At 41.0% G+C, this 13,497-nt stretch overlaps 1 protein-coding gene across 1 annotated transcript; it reads left to right on the forward strand.

Moving 5' to 3' along the window:
• The first annotated feature begins 79 nt into the window (after positions 1-79).
• Positions 80-12,444, forward strand: mtpap (mitochondrial poly(A) polymerase). The gene is made up of 9 exons (XM_023425512.2): positions 80-583; positions 1,019-1,191; positions 1,298-1,531; positions 2,517-2,741; positions 4,566-4,777; positions 5,760-5,986; positions 8,061-8,153; positions 8,268-8,341; positions 11,851-12,444. The coding sequence occupies exons 1-9, from the start codon at positions 433-435 to the stop codon at positions 12,166-12,168; spliced, it is 1,707 nt and encodes a 568-aa protein (XP_023281280.1). The 5' UTR covers positions 80-432; the 3' UTR covers positions 12,169-12,444.
• Positions 12,445-13,497: the final 1,053 nt, after the last annotated feature.

A 13,497-nucleotide genomic window follows, 5' to 3' on the forward strand; every position in this document is an offset into this window, starting at 1 on the left:
TCCCTTTCTTCTGTTTTGTAAGATGGAAAACAAATTTCATGTGGCGTTTGTGCTGAAACACGGGGCATAGACTTCTGCAGAATCGTTGGGTATTTTCCTACGGGAAAAAATGTGTTTTGAAGGTTTTTGCAGTGACAACACGTGGTAGAAGTCAGTAAAAATGTAACATAGAGACATTTAAGGTAATTAGACATAGAATAAGTCAAAAGAGGAAATTAGGTTGGTTACACTTACGGCTATTAGTCTATAATAGCTACAAATTACACAGAAAAATTATAACCAACCATCCATGCTCCTTTATTTATAATTTTTTATCTTAAGTGCCACAATGATACGTTTTTCAGTACATGCAGCAGTTGGTTCGAACTGGTAGCTGTCGCTTGCCGTAGACAGAGCAACGCGCACGCGCCCTTTAGTTTCTTCCTAATAGCAATGGCGTCCTCCATAGCGGTGTGCAGGTTACATATGAGGGGACGGGGCAGGCTGGTGAAGTGCTTACAGAAGGTCGACACATTTCTTCACAGAAGTATTGGAACAAACGTGGTCGCAGCGCAAAGTGAGGCGACTCGGAAAGACGAAAGTGGTTAGTATATGAAACTGTCAAGCCAAGTTAGCCTACATGCTAGCCCTGATACACTACCGCTGCCTGCTGTACAGTATTCGTCATTCTTCGAAAAATCTTTATGTTTTCGATAGCCTTGTCTCACGTCGTGGTACTTATTTCCTAGAAAATTAATAGCTTCAGAAATGAGTGGGGTCACAGTAAATGTTGGCATTGTGTTTGTCAACCAGGGAGTCATATCAGTTCAGTCAATAGTGATTTTTTTCTGTCATTTGAATTAAGATTTGACTTTAGCAGATGCTGCCTTGTGGATGCTGTTGCATTCTGGGGCTAATGAAGATCATACACGTAACTCGTAGTGCAAAGTCTTCAACACCCAAAGTCTGTCTGACAACAACACTATACGACGTAAACGTTATTCATGCAGGTGTTGAATATTTTGTTCCCTGTTGTCAGATGAAAAGGAAAAGGATGGACGTAAGTCATTATATGTTGTCCAGGCGGAGAGACAAGAACAAGCAGAGAAATCTGTCCTCATCAGCTGCAACTCCAGAACCAATGAGAAAAAGTTCCTCAAGCATTTATCAAGACATGGAGATATCAAGAAGCACTTCTTTTATGAAAGCTATGTAAGTGAAAAAACATATTTATGGTGCACATATGACAAACTTCACTGTCATGCTATGATTCAGTTGCATGATGAAATTGTGATATAATGCTGGTGTTATTCTCCAGGGCATGTATGCTGTGGTGGAGTTTGTCAACCAGGAAAGTGTTGCCTCTCTGCTTGAAGAGGCCGCCATCCCCAGTGTCAGCCATGAATCCATGGTGCCTTTTAAGTCGAGACTGCTATCACTGAGAAACGTTGGCTCTGTGGCGTCACCAAACCAGCAGCCCGGCCAGCAGTGCCAACCACAAACCACCATTCCCATCAATGAGCTCATACAGAGACTGTCCAGAGAGGAGAGTGTAAGTAAAGTAACACATTCAGGATTTCAGTTTAGATTTGAGGATTATTCCAGTGACTTAGATTTAACTTGAAAGAAAAAAACAATCCAGAAAGTATTCAGACCCCTTCACTTTTTTCACATTTTGCTATGTTGCAGCCTGAAGGTTAAAACGGTTTCATGTTATCAATCCCTCATCAATTCACATTCAATGTCCCATAATGATGAAGCAGAAACTGAAATTTAAATTAATTAAAAAGGAAAAACTGCAATGTCACACAGACATACGAATTCAGACTTTTTAGTCAGTATTCAGTTGAAGCACCTTTGGCAGAGATTACAGCCTCAAGTCTTCTTGGGTAAGACGCATCAAGCTTTGCAGACCTGTATTTGGGGATTTTCTGCCATTCTTCTTTACAGATCCTCTCAGGCTCTGTCCAGTTGGATGTGGACCGTCCATGGACAGTTGTATTTTGCATTGTCCTGGCTCCATGCTCAGGGTCATTTTCCTGTTGGAAAAGGCCACACTGTGCTCTCAGGAACCTTCAATGCAGCAGAATGTTTTTGTATCCTCCCCCAGATCTGAGCCTTGACACAATCCTGTCCCTGAGCTGTGCAGGCAGTTCCTTCATCCTCATGGCTTGGTTTTTGCTCTGATATGCATTGTCATCTATGAGATTTGGAAACATCTCGAAGATGATCAAGAGAAAAGAGGGGAGCCGGAGGTAAATTTCAGGTGTCATAGTTAAGGGTCTGAATATGTCAATGTGATATTTCAGTTTTTCCTCATAAATAAGTTAATTTCCTTTGTCATTATCTGTTATTGAGTGTAGATTGATGAGGGAAAATGAATTTAATTTATAACATAACAAAATATGAAAAAGGTGAAGGGGTCTGGATACTTTCTGAATGCACTGCACGTGTGGATCCATTTAAATGGATCCCTTAAAGTATAAAAGATGAGCTACATGCCTCAAGGATTGGCCTGTCTCCTTATTTCCCGTCAGATCGACCAGCAGATAACCTCCCTGACAGAAGCCTATCAGCTCACAGAGGAGAACAGCAGGCTGCGTTTTCTTGTCTGCTCCCTGCTCAAGGACATTGCTGCTGCTTATTTCCCAGAATGCAACATTAAGCCATTTGGCTCATCGGTGAACGGCTTCGGAAAGCTGGGCTGTGACCTGGACATGTTTCTGGACCTCGATGGCATCAGTGGGAGGAATATAAAGATGGTAATAACAGGGGTTTGGGTAGTCCATTAGTATTCATCACCTGTAGACAACAGAGCGTTACATTTGTAAAGCCAGACAAAATATTTAAATTCAGTTCAATTCACAATTGGTCAGACAGTTACTGCACATAAAATGTTGCAAAGCAGCAACGCATCTACCACAAAAATATGTAGGCTTTTTGATTTTCTATTGATTTAGACCGCACTGAGTTGGACAAAACAGATTACCTCTTTCCACTTGCAACAACAAAAAAAGCTGCCATTCGCTGTGACTACAGTCATTTCCCACCATTTCAGTTCATTAGGGCGGAGCTGTGCAGAGTTATAACAGTATACAGACATACATGACTGCTTTGCGTCAATCATTTCTTTGAAATTCTTTCAAGCGTTTACTTTGAAAACACTCAAGCATCAGCTTCATAAATATAGCACACTTCATACAGTGGGGGTAATTCAAAGACTGTCACTTAAACACATAAAGATTAATATGCTTATAAAATACAGGAATAAGCCAAGAATCAAGAGAAATACAAATGCATTTCTTAAAAGCTAACTTGGAAATATAAGTTATAAGATGATTTTTAAAGGACGCCAATGTAGTTACCTGTTTGATGCTTGGAAGCTGTTCCACAGTTCAAGTACAGCTGGATATTTAAGGACCTAAGAGTTGTACAGGAATATGTGTTTTTAAAAGTTTGGTTAAATAGACTGGGTCTCAGCCACTTAAATCTTTGTAAACCCAATAAACAGACCTCCAAATCTAAAGAACCAGTGAGCCAATATAATGACGCCAGAACCGGCACGATGTGGTGTCGCTTCTTTTTTTCAGGTGAAAAGCGAAGTTCTGAATCAGTTGCAACCTTTAAAGTGATGTGGTAGGAGAACGTGATAAAAGGGCTGAGTTTTTCTACATCATCAGCATCATCAGCATTTGTAAGCGTTGTGTATACATTTATATATTTATATTTTTGTTTAATAAGTGGTTTTAACACACTATGATGTAGTTTTAAGCAGATAAAGGTGGTTATTAATATATTTTTCAACAATTGTAACTAAAAGTGGAAGCTGCTGACAATAGAGCAAAACAAGCTGTAATAATATGAATTAAATATATGAATTATATAAAATATCTTCATAGTATGAGGCATAATTGTTGACTAATACTGTACATTAAATAAACGTTACAAAATGTCGATACATACAATTACATTATAGTGTGTTATAAAGCATTTAGTAAATGTTTGTATATTTCTTATAAATGCTAAGGGGTTAAAGTAAAGTGTCACTCCAATAATAATTTAGTAGCCTGAATAAAGTGCAGGAGATTGTCAGGGATTGTGATTATAATGAATCAGAATTATTGAAGTTTCTATGACTGTATAGTTGAGTGTTTTTGCTGTCTCATGTAGAGCTGAAACAGTTCATCATTTGCTCAGTGTTCAGTGTCTATTTGTCCTTGGGCAAGACACTGAATCCCAATTTGCTCCTGATAGTCAAGCTAGCACCGTGCACCGTAGCGCAAAGCCGTGTGTGTGTGTGTGAGAGAGTGAATAGGACACATTTACCATTCTATCAATTACTGTGCAACAATTTTGATAATCAAATAATATTTCAAGTAGTATTTCAAACATTCACTGGGTCCAGCTTCTTAACATTGTACTTTTCAGACATAGCCTGTGTTGGTGCTATAGACGCTACTAAGGGCACAATATAGTACATAAACAGTGCACTGAGAATTGTGTATTGATGTAAAGTAACATACTGCCTTAGGTAACAAGAGGAAATTGTGTTGTGGTCATTAAACGTCTCCAAACTCTGTTTTCAGCCAAAGTCAGGTCTTTGTCTGGAGTACCAGATGAAGAGGGCCAACTCAGAGCGTGCTGTCACCCAGAGCATCCTGTCTGTCATCGGGGAGTGTGTGGACCAGTTTGGGCCGGGATGCGCCGGCGTGCACAAGATTCTCAATGCCCGATGCCCCCTGGTCCGTTTTGCCCACCAGCCCTCTGGCTTTCAGTGTGACCTCACAACCAACAACAGGTATTCAATCGTCACCATTCGCCACATCAAAACAAGATCAAAGATTCTTTAACCAGACTCTTGTGTTGCAGGGTTTTAGTAACGTATGGATCAGTTTCATGCAGTGGAACAGTCATGTCTCGAAATGTCAATTACAGTTGGTCATAGGTTTCTTGCTTCACAGAAACTACTTTTTAAATTATTGAAGATTGTTTTGACCTCGCTGTCAGGCAAAACCCCCAAAAAGAAACCAAACTCAGGCAGGAAGTCATGCATTGGTTGCATGCCTGCCACAGAGAAACTGAACAGGGGGGCTAAAGTGGTGGCTTGTTTGCGTTTCACTTCTTCTCTTCCAACCATAAAGAAATTGTGGTCTCTGCTGCTGGCAGCACAAATAACGTACACACCTGCTAACGTACAGAAAACCACTGCAGTTTCTAAGGAAATGGAGTTGAACCACTCACTGTGGGTAGATGTGAGGGGGACTTTTCTTATATCGCAGTGAGATCTTTGAAGCGTAGCACTTTCCTGCCTGTGAAATGTGTGTGTGTGAGAGGAAAGAGAAAAACTTACAACTGTGGCTGAGTCAGTCACTGACAAAGGCTGCTCTCTAGTGGTGGTTTCGGTGTAGTTTTAATTTCACTGACCACTGACTTTCAACATAATACAGTGTCTCATTCAGTTCAGCCTATGCTGATACTGTTTTAATCACAGATCTGTAGGGACAGTGTTCAATGCAACCTGCAGGCCATCAAGTGAAATTCAAGCCAGAGTACCTGCAGGAAATAACCACGAAGACACAGGGCGAACATGCAAACAGTAGGCTACACCACCTGCCTTCAATAGACATTAAAGATTAAAGACATTAAAGTTAAATTTACTTAAACTCTATTGACTACACAGGTTTGTGAAATCAAAAGACTGTAACATATTAAAAGCCATTAAAACATGCGGCACAGTGGCTGTCAGTAGTGGAAGAAGTAATGCTGTGTGTTCTCCACAGGGTGGCGATGAAAAGCACAGAGCTGCTCTACCTGTACGGAGAGCTGGACCCGCGGGTGCGTTGCCTGGTGTTCACTGTGCGCTGCTGGGCCCGAGCTCACGGGGTCACCAGCAGCATCCCCGGGGCCTGGATCACCAACTTCTCCCTCACAGTCATGGTGCTGTTCTTCCTGCAGAGGAGGAGCTCTCCCATAATCCCCACACTGGACCACCTCAGAGACCTTGCAGGTAACACCTGGCAGCACCTTTCACTCAGGAGATATCTTGTGTTTCACCCTTTTGTACATTATCATGTTTTTATTGCTTTTCTTCATCCTTAAAAGATGCACATGCTGGAGGTCGGGTGTGACAGGATCATAGTGCCGTAAAGCTTTACATGCATTGCTTCTTCCCTGCGTTCTTCTAACCCCATTCCTGCTATGGTGACTGACCCCACCCCTCCACCATAACCTCAGAACAACTGAAATTAGGTCCTGGGGATATGATGTTAAATATACTTGTAGATTTCGCTCTTCTGTTTATAGCATCGTCTTTATTCCTTTAATATCTCTGGGTGCATTAGAGCTTTTTGAGAAATGGCACAAATCAATTGGCATGACTACGATATGGCAATTTTGGATTATGTAATGATTTTTGCATCAATATGAATTATCTAGATTTGCCAGGTATTTAATTCACTGGGTATGATAAGAACATACAGTACACACAGGTCTGGTTATTCTATGCATAAACAGTTTATTTCTGGAAAATTTAATACAGCACAGTATTTATCAATATTGTGATCTAAAATAAGATATATTGTGAGAGAGTACTTGAACTTAAATAGCTTTTACTTAAGAGTTAAAAATATAACAGTGTGTTAGGGCTGCGATTAATTATTACTTTCATTATTACTTAAATTTATGATAATTATCTTGATCACATAATTTCTCAAAATGACATTTTCAAATAGGTTTTTTGTCTGACAGAAATTCAAACCCACAAATGTTGTGTTTATTATCACATAAGACAAAACGAAGCTTCAAATTCTCACATTAAAGAGGCATGTGATTGATCAGATAACCTAAGGCTACAATAACAATTATTTTCATGATTGATTTAATCTGCAGATTATTTTGTCAATTAATTGATTAGTTGCTTTTTCTGTAACATGTCAGAATTGTGAAAAAGTTGTCAGATGTCTAGTTGATCTGACCAACTGTCCAAAACTTAAGGATGTTCAGTTTATTACTATAATTATTATTATACAATTATTTCAACTCTAGAATTTACAATCAGGATTTCAAGAGAGGATGTTGTCAGAGATTTGTGATGCCTTAAAATGAAGCAACCTGCGACCTCCGGTCACACAAGTTGTGACCAGTTCAACCCAAAAATGTCATTTTTGCTTGTTCTTAAATATAAAGTTGTCTAGTTATTCACAAAAGCAAAGACTAAAGTAAAACATGAAAAAATAAACATAATTTGGTGCAGCAGAGATACGTTTTCAGATTTGTCTTTCGACCTTTGTGGGTTGTGAACCAACTGTCCATGACTTAAAAAATGTATAACTGTAGTTAACAGCAGCATTTCAGTGCTGGGTATGACCAAACATGCCCTTCATCTGCAGCCTCAAGGCGTCTGCAGTTGTTTCATTTTCTTCAGCTTCAGTGTTTTATATTTTGGCTGTACCTCTCCTGTAGTTGACTTAAGGGCCTTTTATTACCATGTATACATCTGTAATGAACATGGCACCCAGCATCCTGTGATAATGTACCCACCAACACACCGGTCTGGCTGTGAGTCCACTGCAGCTCCTCCATCACTCTCCCTCTCTCTGTCACCTTGGCTGCCTGATAATTGCCTTCCAAAAGCAATCTACCCTCCCCCTCCCCCACCTCCACCTCCACCTCCTCAGCCCCGTTTAGCACAGACTCTATCTCACAGAGTGCTTACAGGACAATAAAAGACCCATCACTCCGGGAAGGTTGATGACCCCGCCTCCTCCGGACACACACATGCACACAGCACACATGCAGCTATTTAAACAGTCGTGTAACACACGCACACACGCACACACGCACACACACACACCAACCAACACCGGCCTCCTTGTGGTGAAGGAGACCAGTAACAAGTGCTGGACACGTAAAGCAGCCAAGCAAGGACACGATCCGGGTACATACCCCTGCGCTGTGTGCCTCTCTGACTTCCTCTCCATGAACGCAATAAACAAGACACCATCCATCGTCGTCTTGTTTATAGCCATCATTGGCGTGTAAAGGCAGTCATTTACCTTGTATCCCCGCTCTCGTCCCACAAGGTCCCGCAGACAAGAGCGTGATAGAGGGGAACGACTGCACGTTTGTCAGCGACTTCAGCAAAATCCAGCTCCACAGCAACACCGAAACACTAGGTGAGCACAAGAGCGTGGAGTCGGGGCTGCAGGGCTGCAACTCAGTTTGACTGATAACAACATTTCTGTTAACGAGCCTTTCATGCTAATGTAACTTTTCTGTCCTTGTTTCAGAGCAACTACTGTGTGGATTCTTTGAGTTCTACGCTGCTTTTCCATTCAGCATGAAGTCCATCAATATCAGAAAGGTATATAAGATTATTCATATGCATATAGTCGCATGCAACCACAGAATTAGCCCAGTGATGACATTTTACTTTTGATTATTTAGCTAATATTAAGGTCTAGTTGAAATAGTTGCACAGTTTAAGCATGATGTTGGTCTTAAGACAAAAGTCTGAATATGATGCCATCAGATTAATGTAAAAGCTGCAGTGGCACAGAGAAACAAATTAAACACATTTAGCATTCGCTTTGTAAAGAGGACTGTAGTAAATTTGTCACTTGATTAAAATCTCTTATGCACATTAAAATATATTTTTTAAAAAAGGACACTACAGTGATACAGGAAAATAAGTTAAAAATACATTGTACAACCACAACAATAATCAGACCAATTGGCTCCCCATATTTTCCATTTTCATTCATTCCAATTTCCCGGATGAATAAATGAGTATTAATCATAACAGTTACATAAATAAGGCAACTGAACATCAGGTTACTCACAGTTTGTGTTTGTTTGTGTCAAACATTGTAAAACTGAGTAGGGATTCCTGGCACCAACTTCCACGGTGCAAAGAAGAAGAGAAATGGTCAAGAAGAAGTCGAGGTCAAAACTAAAGCAAAATTTGTTAAAAAAGTAACTCTTCTATTGCGAGACCAAACGGTTCCAGTTCATGGTCGTCATTTGGCCACAAGCCAAAACGAACTCTTGCAGAACATTATAAAACAGGTACTGGAATTATCTGATAAATGGTAATTTATGTGAGAGTTTTAAAATCCATCACTGATGCACTCTTTGAGATGACAGAAAATACCCTTCTTCCTTTCACATGCCAGCTTTCCCTAAATGTCCTGTCACATCTGAATAAGGCTGTAAGGGACATTAACGTAAGAGACACTTATGTCTGAGAGACAAAAAGCCATCACTTTATCAGACAGATGAAACCAGCAATATTACGTATTTCATTTCTTAAAAGTTCTTGTTTTATGTACAATATAATGGGACGTGTTGCCGTTGTGACTGAAACTATGTCGCAGTTCAGTGGCCACATCCTTTAGAGGACGCCCCCCAGCTGCACCCGCTGCTTACTGTTGCATTGCAGTGCGCTGCTCGTGTCGCCTAGCAACCTTGACCACAAGTAACTCCTTTTAACAAAAACTTGTTATCTGTTGAACTGAGCTGAAACAGAATTCTTACAATTAGTGTGTTGGAGTCTAATCCCCAGGCTCTCTGTCATCTTTGTTTGCTGCCATATTATTTCCATTACCAACGTAACCAACGTAACCAATCAGCTCATTGCAGATATGTGTTAGTGTTGCCATATATGTTGGGCCATAAGTAACAATTTGTATGAAGGGTGATAAAGTTTTTACACCGGTCTGTACTCACAAAACGGTCTGTCCAACACTCCGGCTATCCTGCTGCTCGTACGGCTGAAAACTTCAGTCAAAAATCAAACCGCTGCATCACTGAGAAACCAGAACACAGATGAAAAGGCATTCAGAACGAGCTACAGCGCTAACGGAAAGACAGTTCAGTTTTCTTTCAACTTTTCTTCCCCAGCATCAGAGCTGAGCTCCAGCAGAGAAATCTGTTGGTAATAAAAGCCGTGTTTGGTGGATGGTGTCTTCCCACACACACAGATGATAGCTGTCCCTGTCATATGTGATAGATGCCAGCCGCAGGGGTCCCGGCCTCCATGAGCCAAGATCCCAATTAGGAGCTTCATCATGCTAACTGTAAACAAATGCATATTTGTTCTATTTAAATCCAAATCTATCTTGTTATTGCCTGTTTGTGCCTGTGTGTGAGAGCACCCAGGATTGATCTTTGAGTTTTTATGTCTCCACGCTGGTGACAGCCACGGCCAGAGGCAGTGTGTTTTCAGATTGTTCGTCCGTCCCTTTCTCGTGAACGGGATATCTCAAGGAAATGTCTTTGGCACAAGTGTAAAGTTAGACTCCAGGATGAACTGATTCGATTTTGGTGGCCACAGGTCAAAGGTCAAGGTCACAGTAACCTCTCAAAATATGTTTTCAGCCATAAATCAAGAATTCATACACTAATTATGACACAATTGAACAGAAATGTCTAAGAGGATAAAATCATGAAGTGGTTTATATCCAAACGGTCAAAGATCAACTTCACTGTGACATCAATGGTTCTGTTCAGACCGGGCATTAACATGCGTCTTCAGTCATCTTCAGTGACCTTCTAGTGTGGCGCAGGATACATTTGCGTTCACACTGCGAACAGAATGCTGCCACATGTGATCCAGACCACCTCCTAATGTGGTCTGAGTGATCAGATCTCAAATGCGTCTTCAGTGCCTCATGGATGTGTTCACACCTGTAGTTAGAGCTGAACACTTTGGATAAAATCACCCAAGGTGGATGTGAATACCAGGTCTGAACAGAGCCATAATGTCCTGCAAACCCACTTCTGGCCATTATTCAACGCTGTAACTCAGGAAGGGGAGATTGTGACCATATTTCCTGCAACTTGACTGGCTGGCGGGGGCATACAAGCGTGAGGTTGTAATTCTAGTTATAAATAAAATCAAGCCAGGAAAAGATCGAGCCAAGTCTTGTTTTTCACATCTTGCTGTATCTCAAAGTTTATAACAGAGGGAGTGTTCAGGGCTAATTTTCTTGTCAAGTCGTACAGGATAGTTAATTAACTTACCTCTTAAAATTTGTAACATTGAATAATATTCTACTCATCACCTGTGGTAATTTAGGTGATTTAGTAGGTTTTCATGCTTTTGGTGGCACAGTGTTTGAGTCGCAGGGACTTTGCTTGTGCTTGGATTTTAATGAATTGATGTCGCTGGGAAAGAGAGGATCCTGCAGCCTAATATATGAGACTAATATCAGGTTTGACACTGCGGAGGAAGCCTGCAGGTAGACTGTGGCCGTGACCCATGCCTATAGGCTTTCACCGGTGGAGCAACAGCCATAAATCTGCTTTACTGTGCCACAATTCTCCAGTTCGCTCCACTCCTCTGACTGATGGCTTTATGTTGCCATCCTCTGTCCCTCCCGTACCCCCACAGCTCCATCGCTTTATCCCTTCAGCTCCATTACTGTCAGGCTTTGGGCAGGATACGGCATGCAAAGCACCATGGAAGGTTCTTGACTTTTCTCTGACCCACATACTGATGGTTCATTTGACAGCTACAAATGCTAAACACAAGTGGAGACCATATCTGCTTCAGCGGCTAACATGTTAGGTGTGAATAGCAGGTTTCAGCCAAGCTCATTCTTGCCTTTTTTTATTTGACCCTTTTAGATTCTTCTCCTTTTTCATGACTCCTGTCAAAATGTTTTCCAGGGCCATGTCCATGTCTCTCCCTCCCTCTGCCATCTGTTAGCCTGTGGAGAGGATGCCCCAGATACAGCAGGGAAGAGCTAAAACCATGACCAATAAGATAGATGGACCATAACGTACAGTACATACAGGCCTGCGCTTATAGCTGCTGCTGCTCACAAATGTGTTTTCAGCTACCGGCATTGTTCCCTCCTCTCTCTCCAGGGCAAAGAGCAGAACAAGCCGGAGGTGGCCCCGCTGCACATCCAGAACCCGTTCGAAAACTCTCTGAACGTCAGCAAGAACGTCAACGCCACCCAACTAGACCGCTTCGTGGCTTTGTGTCAGGAGAGCACCTGGCTACTCCAGAAGAGTGAAACCAACACACCCACTCCCACACCTTGGGGACTGGCTTCCCTCCTCCTGCCCTCACAGGTTGCAGGGATCAAAAGTCGCAAGAAAAGGAGACGGGAGCCAGCAAGTGAGAGGATTAAGAGCTTGTTAGAATCCTTGAAGAATAAAAATGAGCAAAAGACGAGTTAAAACATTTTAAGAGACAATCAGAAACAATCTTTGTCATCATTTCGTCATCTTACAGACTGGTGCTCCTGTCTGTCTCATGTCGGAGGTGAGAAAAGAGCAGGAACATCCTCTGCAATGGTTCTGCTGGACTGTAGTTCCCAACTTGAACACTGGAGGGTGTAACTGAAGCAGTGTGTGCATATGTTTGGGACCTGAAATAAGGGAGTGGCTACTGTATATTTTACTGTATACTTACCTGCTCTGTCGTAATTAAAGGCAATACTGTGGAAACGAAAAGTCCTACCAGATAGTCATGCAGGAGACTGTAGATTCACATGTTCATTTAATCAAAATCTGTGTAACATATCAATCTGTTAACACCGTCAAACAAAATCACCATGGATATTTGTTTTGTATTTTGTTAATATTACAATATTGAACAAAATAATCAAGCTTTTATTTTAAACTGAAAACACTCGGGGTGGTTATTATCAGGCTCTGACAAAGGCATCAAAAATATAACTGAATCCATCAGTAAAATCAGTTAAATAATTAAATAGATAGGAGTGTAGAAAGAAATATAAACCTCATACTTTTCCTAAATCTTCAATTAATTGGTTAAAAAAGTGAAAAGCGACTGTTGACTGTTTATCTTTCACTAGCTCTTTTTTTTTTTTACCAGTTAAAAGACTTTGTTAGTAGTTAGCTTGTCTAAAAACACTGAACACCAGCATTTTCACAGCTATAGCTCCTTAACTGAGTTTAACATTCATCATAAATCTACACTAGAGCAAGTAAAGCCAATCGTCCATACTGCCGTAGTGTCGCTATATCAACTCTTGTGATGGTAGGTAAAGCATTTTAGCTGGCAAGCCTTTACGCTTATTAACTGTTCACATTCACTAGACATCCTTCCTCATAGCGTCATCTTATGTTACCTGCTGCAATAGTTCCTGGAATTTTTAATTGACGTGAATAATTCTGAGGGTAACTGAGTCATTTCCAGTCGGCCATCAACCAAGACTAACACTAACTTCTGAAAAACTATTCTGGGTTCCTCTGGTGTAATCATTTTCAAAATGTATAATTATCAAACACTAGCACATTTTTGTAATTGTTAGCTTGCCAGCTAAAATGCCTTTGTTACTTCATACAGTAACACTAGAGGAGTACGTGGTATGTGGATGATAAACATCAACACTGTCTGGTGCAGATAAGTGTCATCCTTGAGCCAGACAGCTGAAAAGGCTCAAACATATTTAGACGCCAGTGTTTCCATGTAATCCTGCTGACCACGCAGTCATCTCCATAAAATTGATTCTCGTTGAGCTAAGACCAAAAAAAAAAAGG

The sequence above is a fragment of the Seriola lalandi genome, unplaced genomic scaffold, assembly GCF_002814215.2.
Source record: "Seriola lalandi dorsalis isolate HSWRI2012SDOR001 ecotype SW California unplaced genomic scaffold, Sedor1 jcf7180002054783, whole genome shotgun sequence".
In the NCBI taxonomy this organism is placed as follows: Eukaryota; Metazoa; Chordata; class Actinopteri; order Carangiformes; family Carangidae; genus Seriola; species Seriola lalandi.

Bases quoted from the DNA above. Each gene is read 5' to 3' on its own strand.
- mtpap (XM_023425512.2), top strand. From the start codon at position 433: ATGGCGTCCTCCATAGCGGTGTGCAGGTTACATATGAGGGGACGGGGC. The intron at 5,987-8,060 runs GTAACACCTGGC...TCGTCCCACAAG, and splicing joins CCACCTCAGAGACCTTGCAG to GTCCCGCAGACAAGAGCGTG. The intron at 8,342-11,850 runs GTATATAAGATT...CTCTCTCTCCAG, and splicing joins AGTCCATCAATATCAGAAAG to GGCAAAGAGCAGAACAAGCC.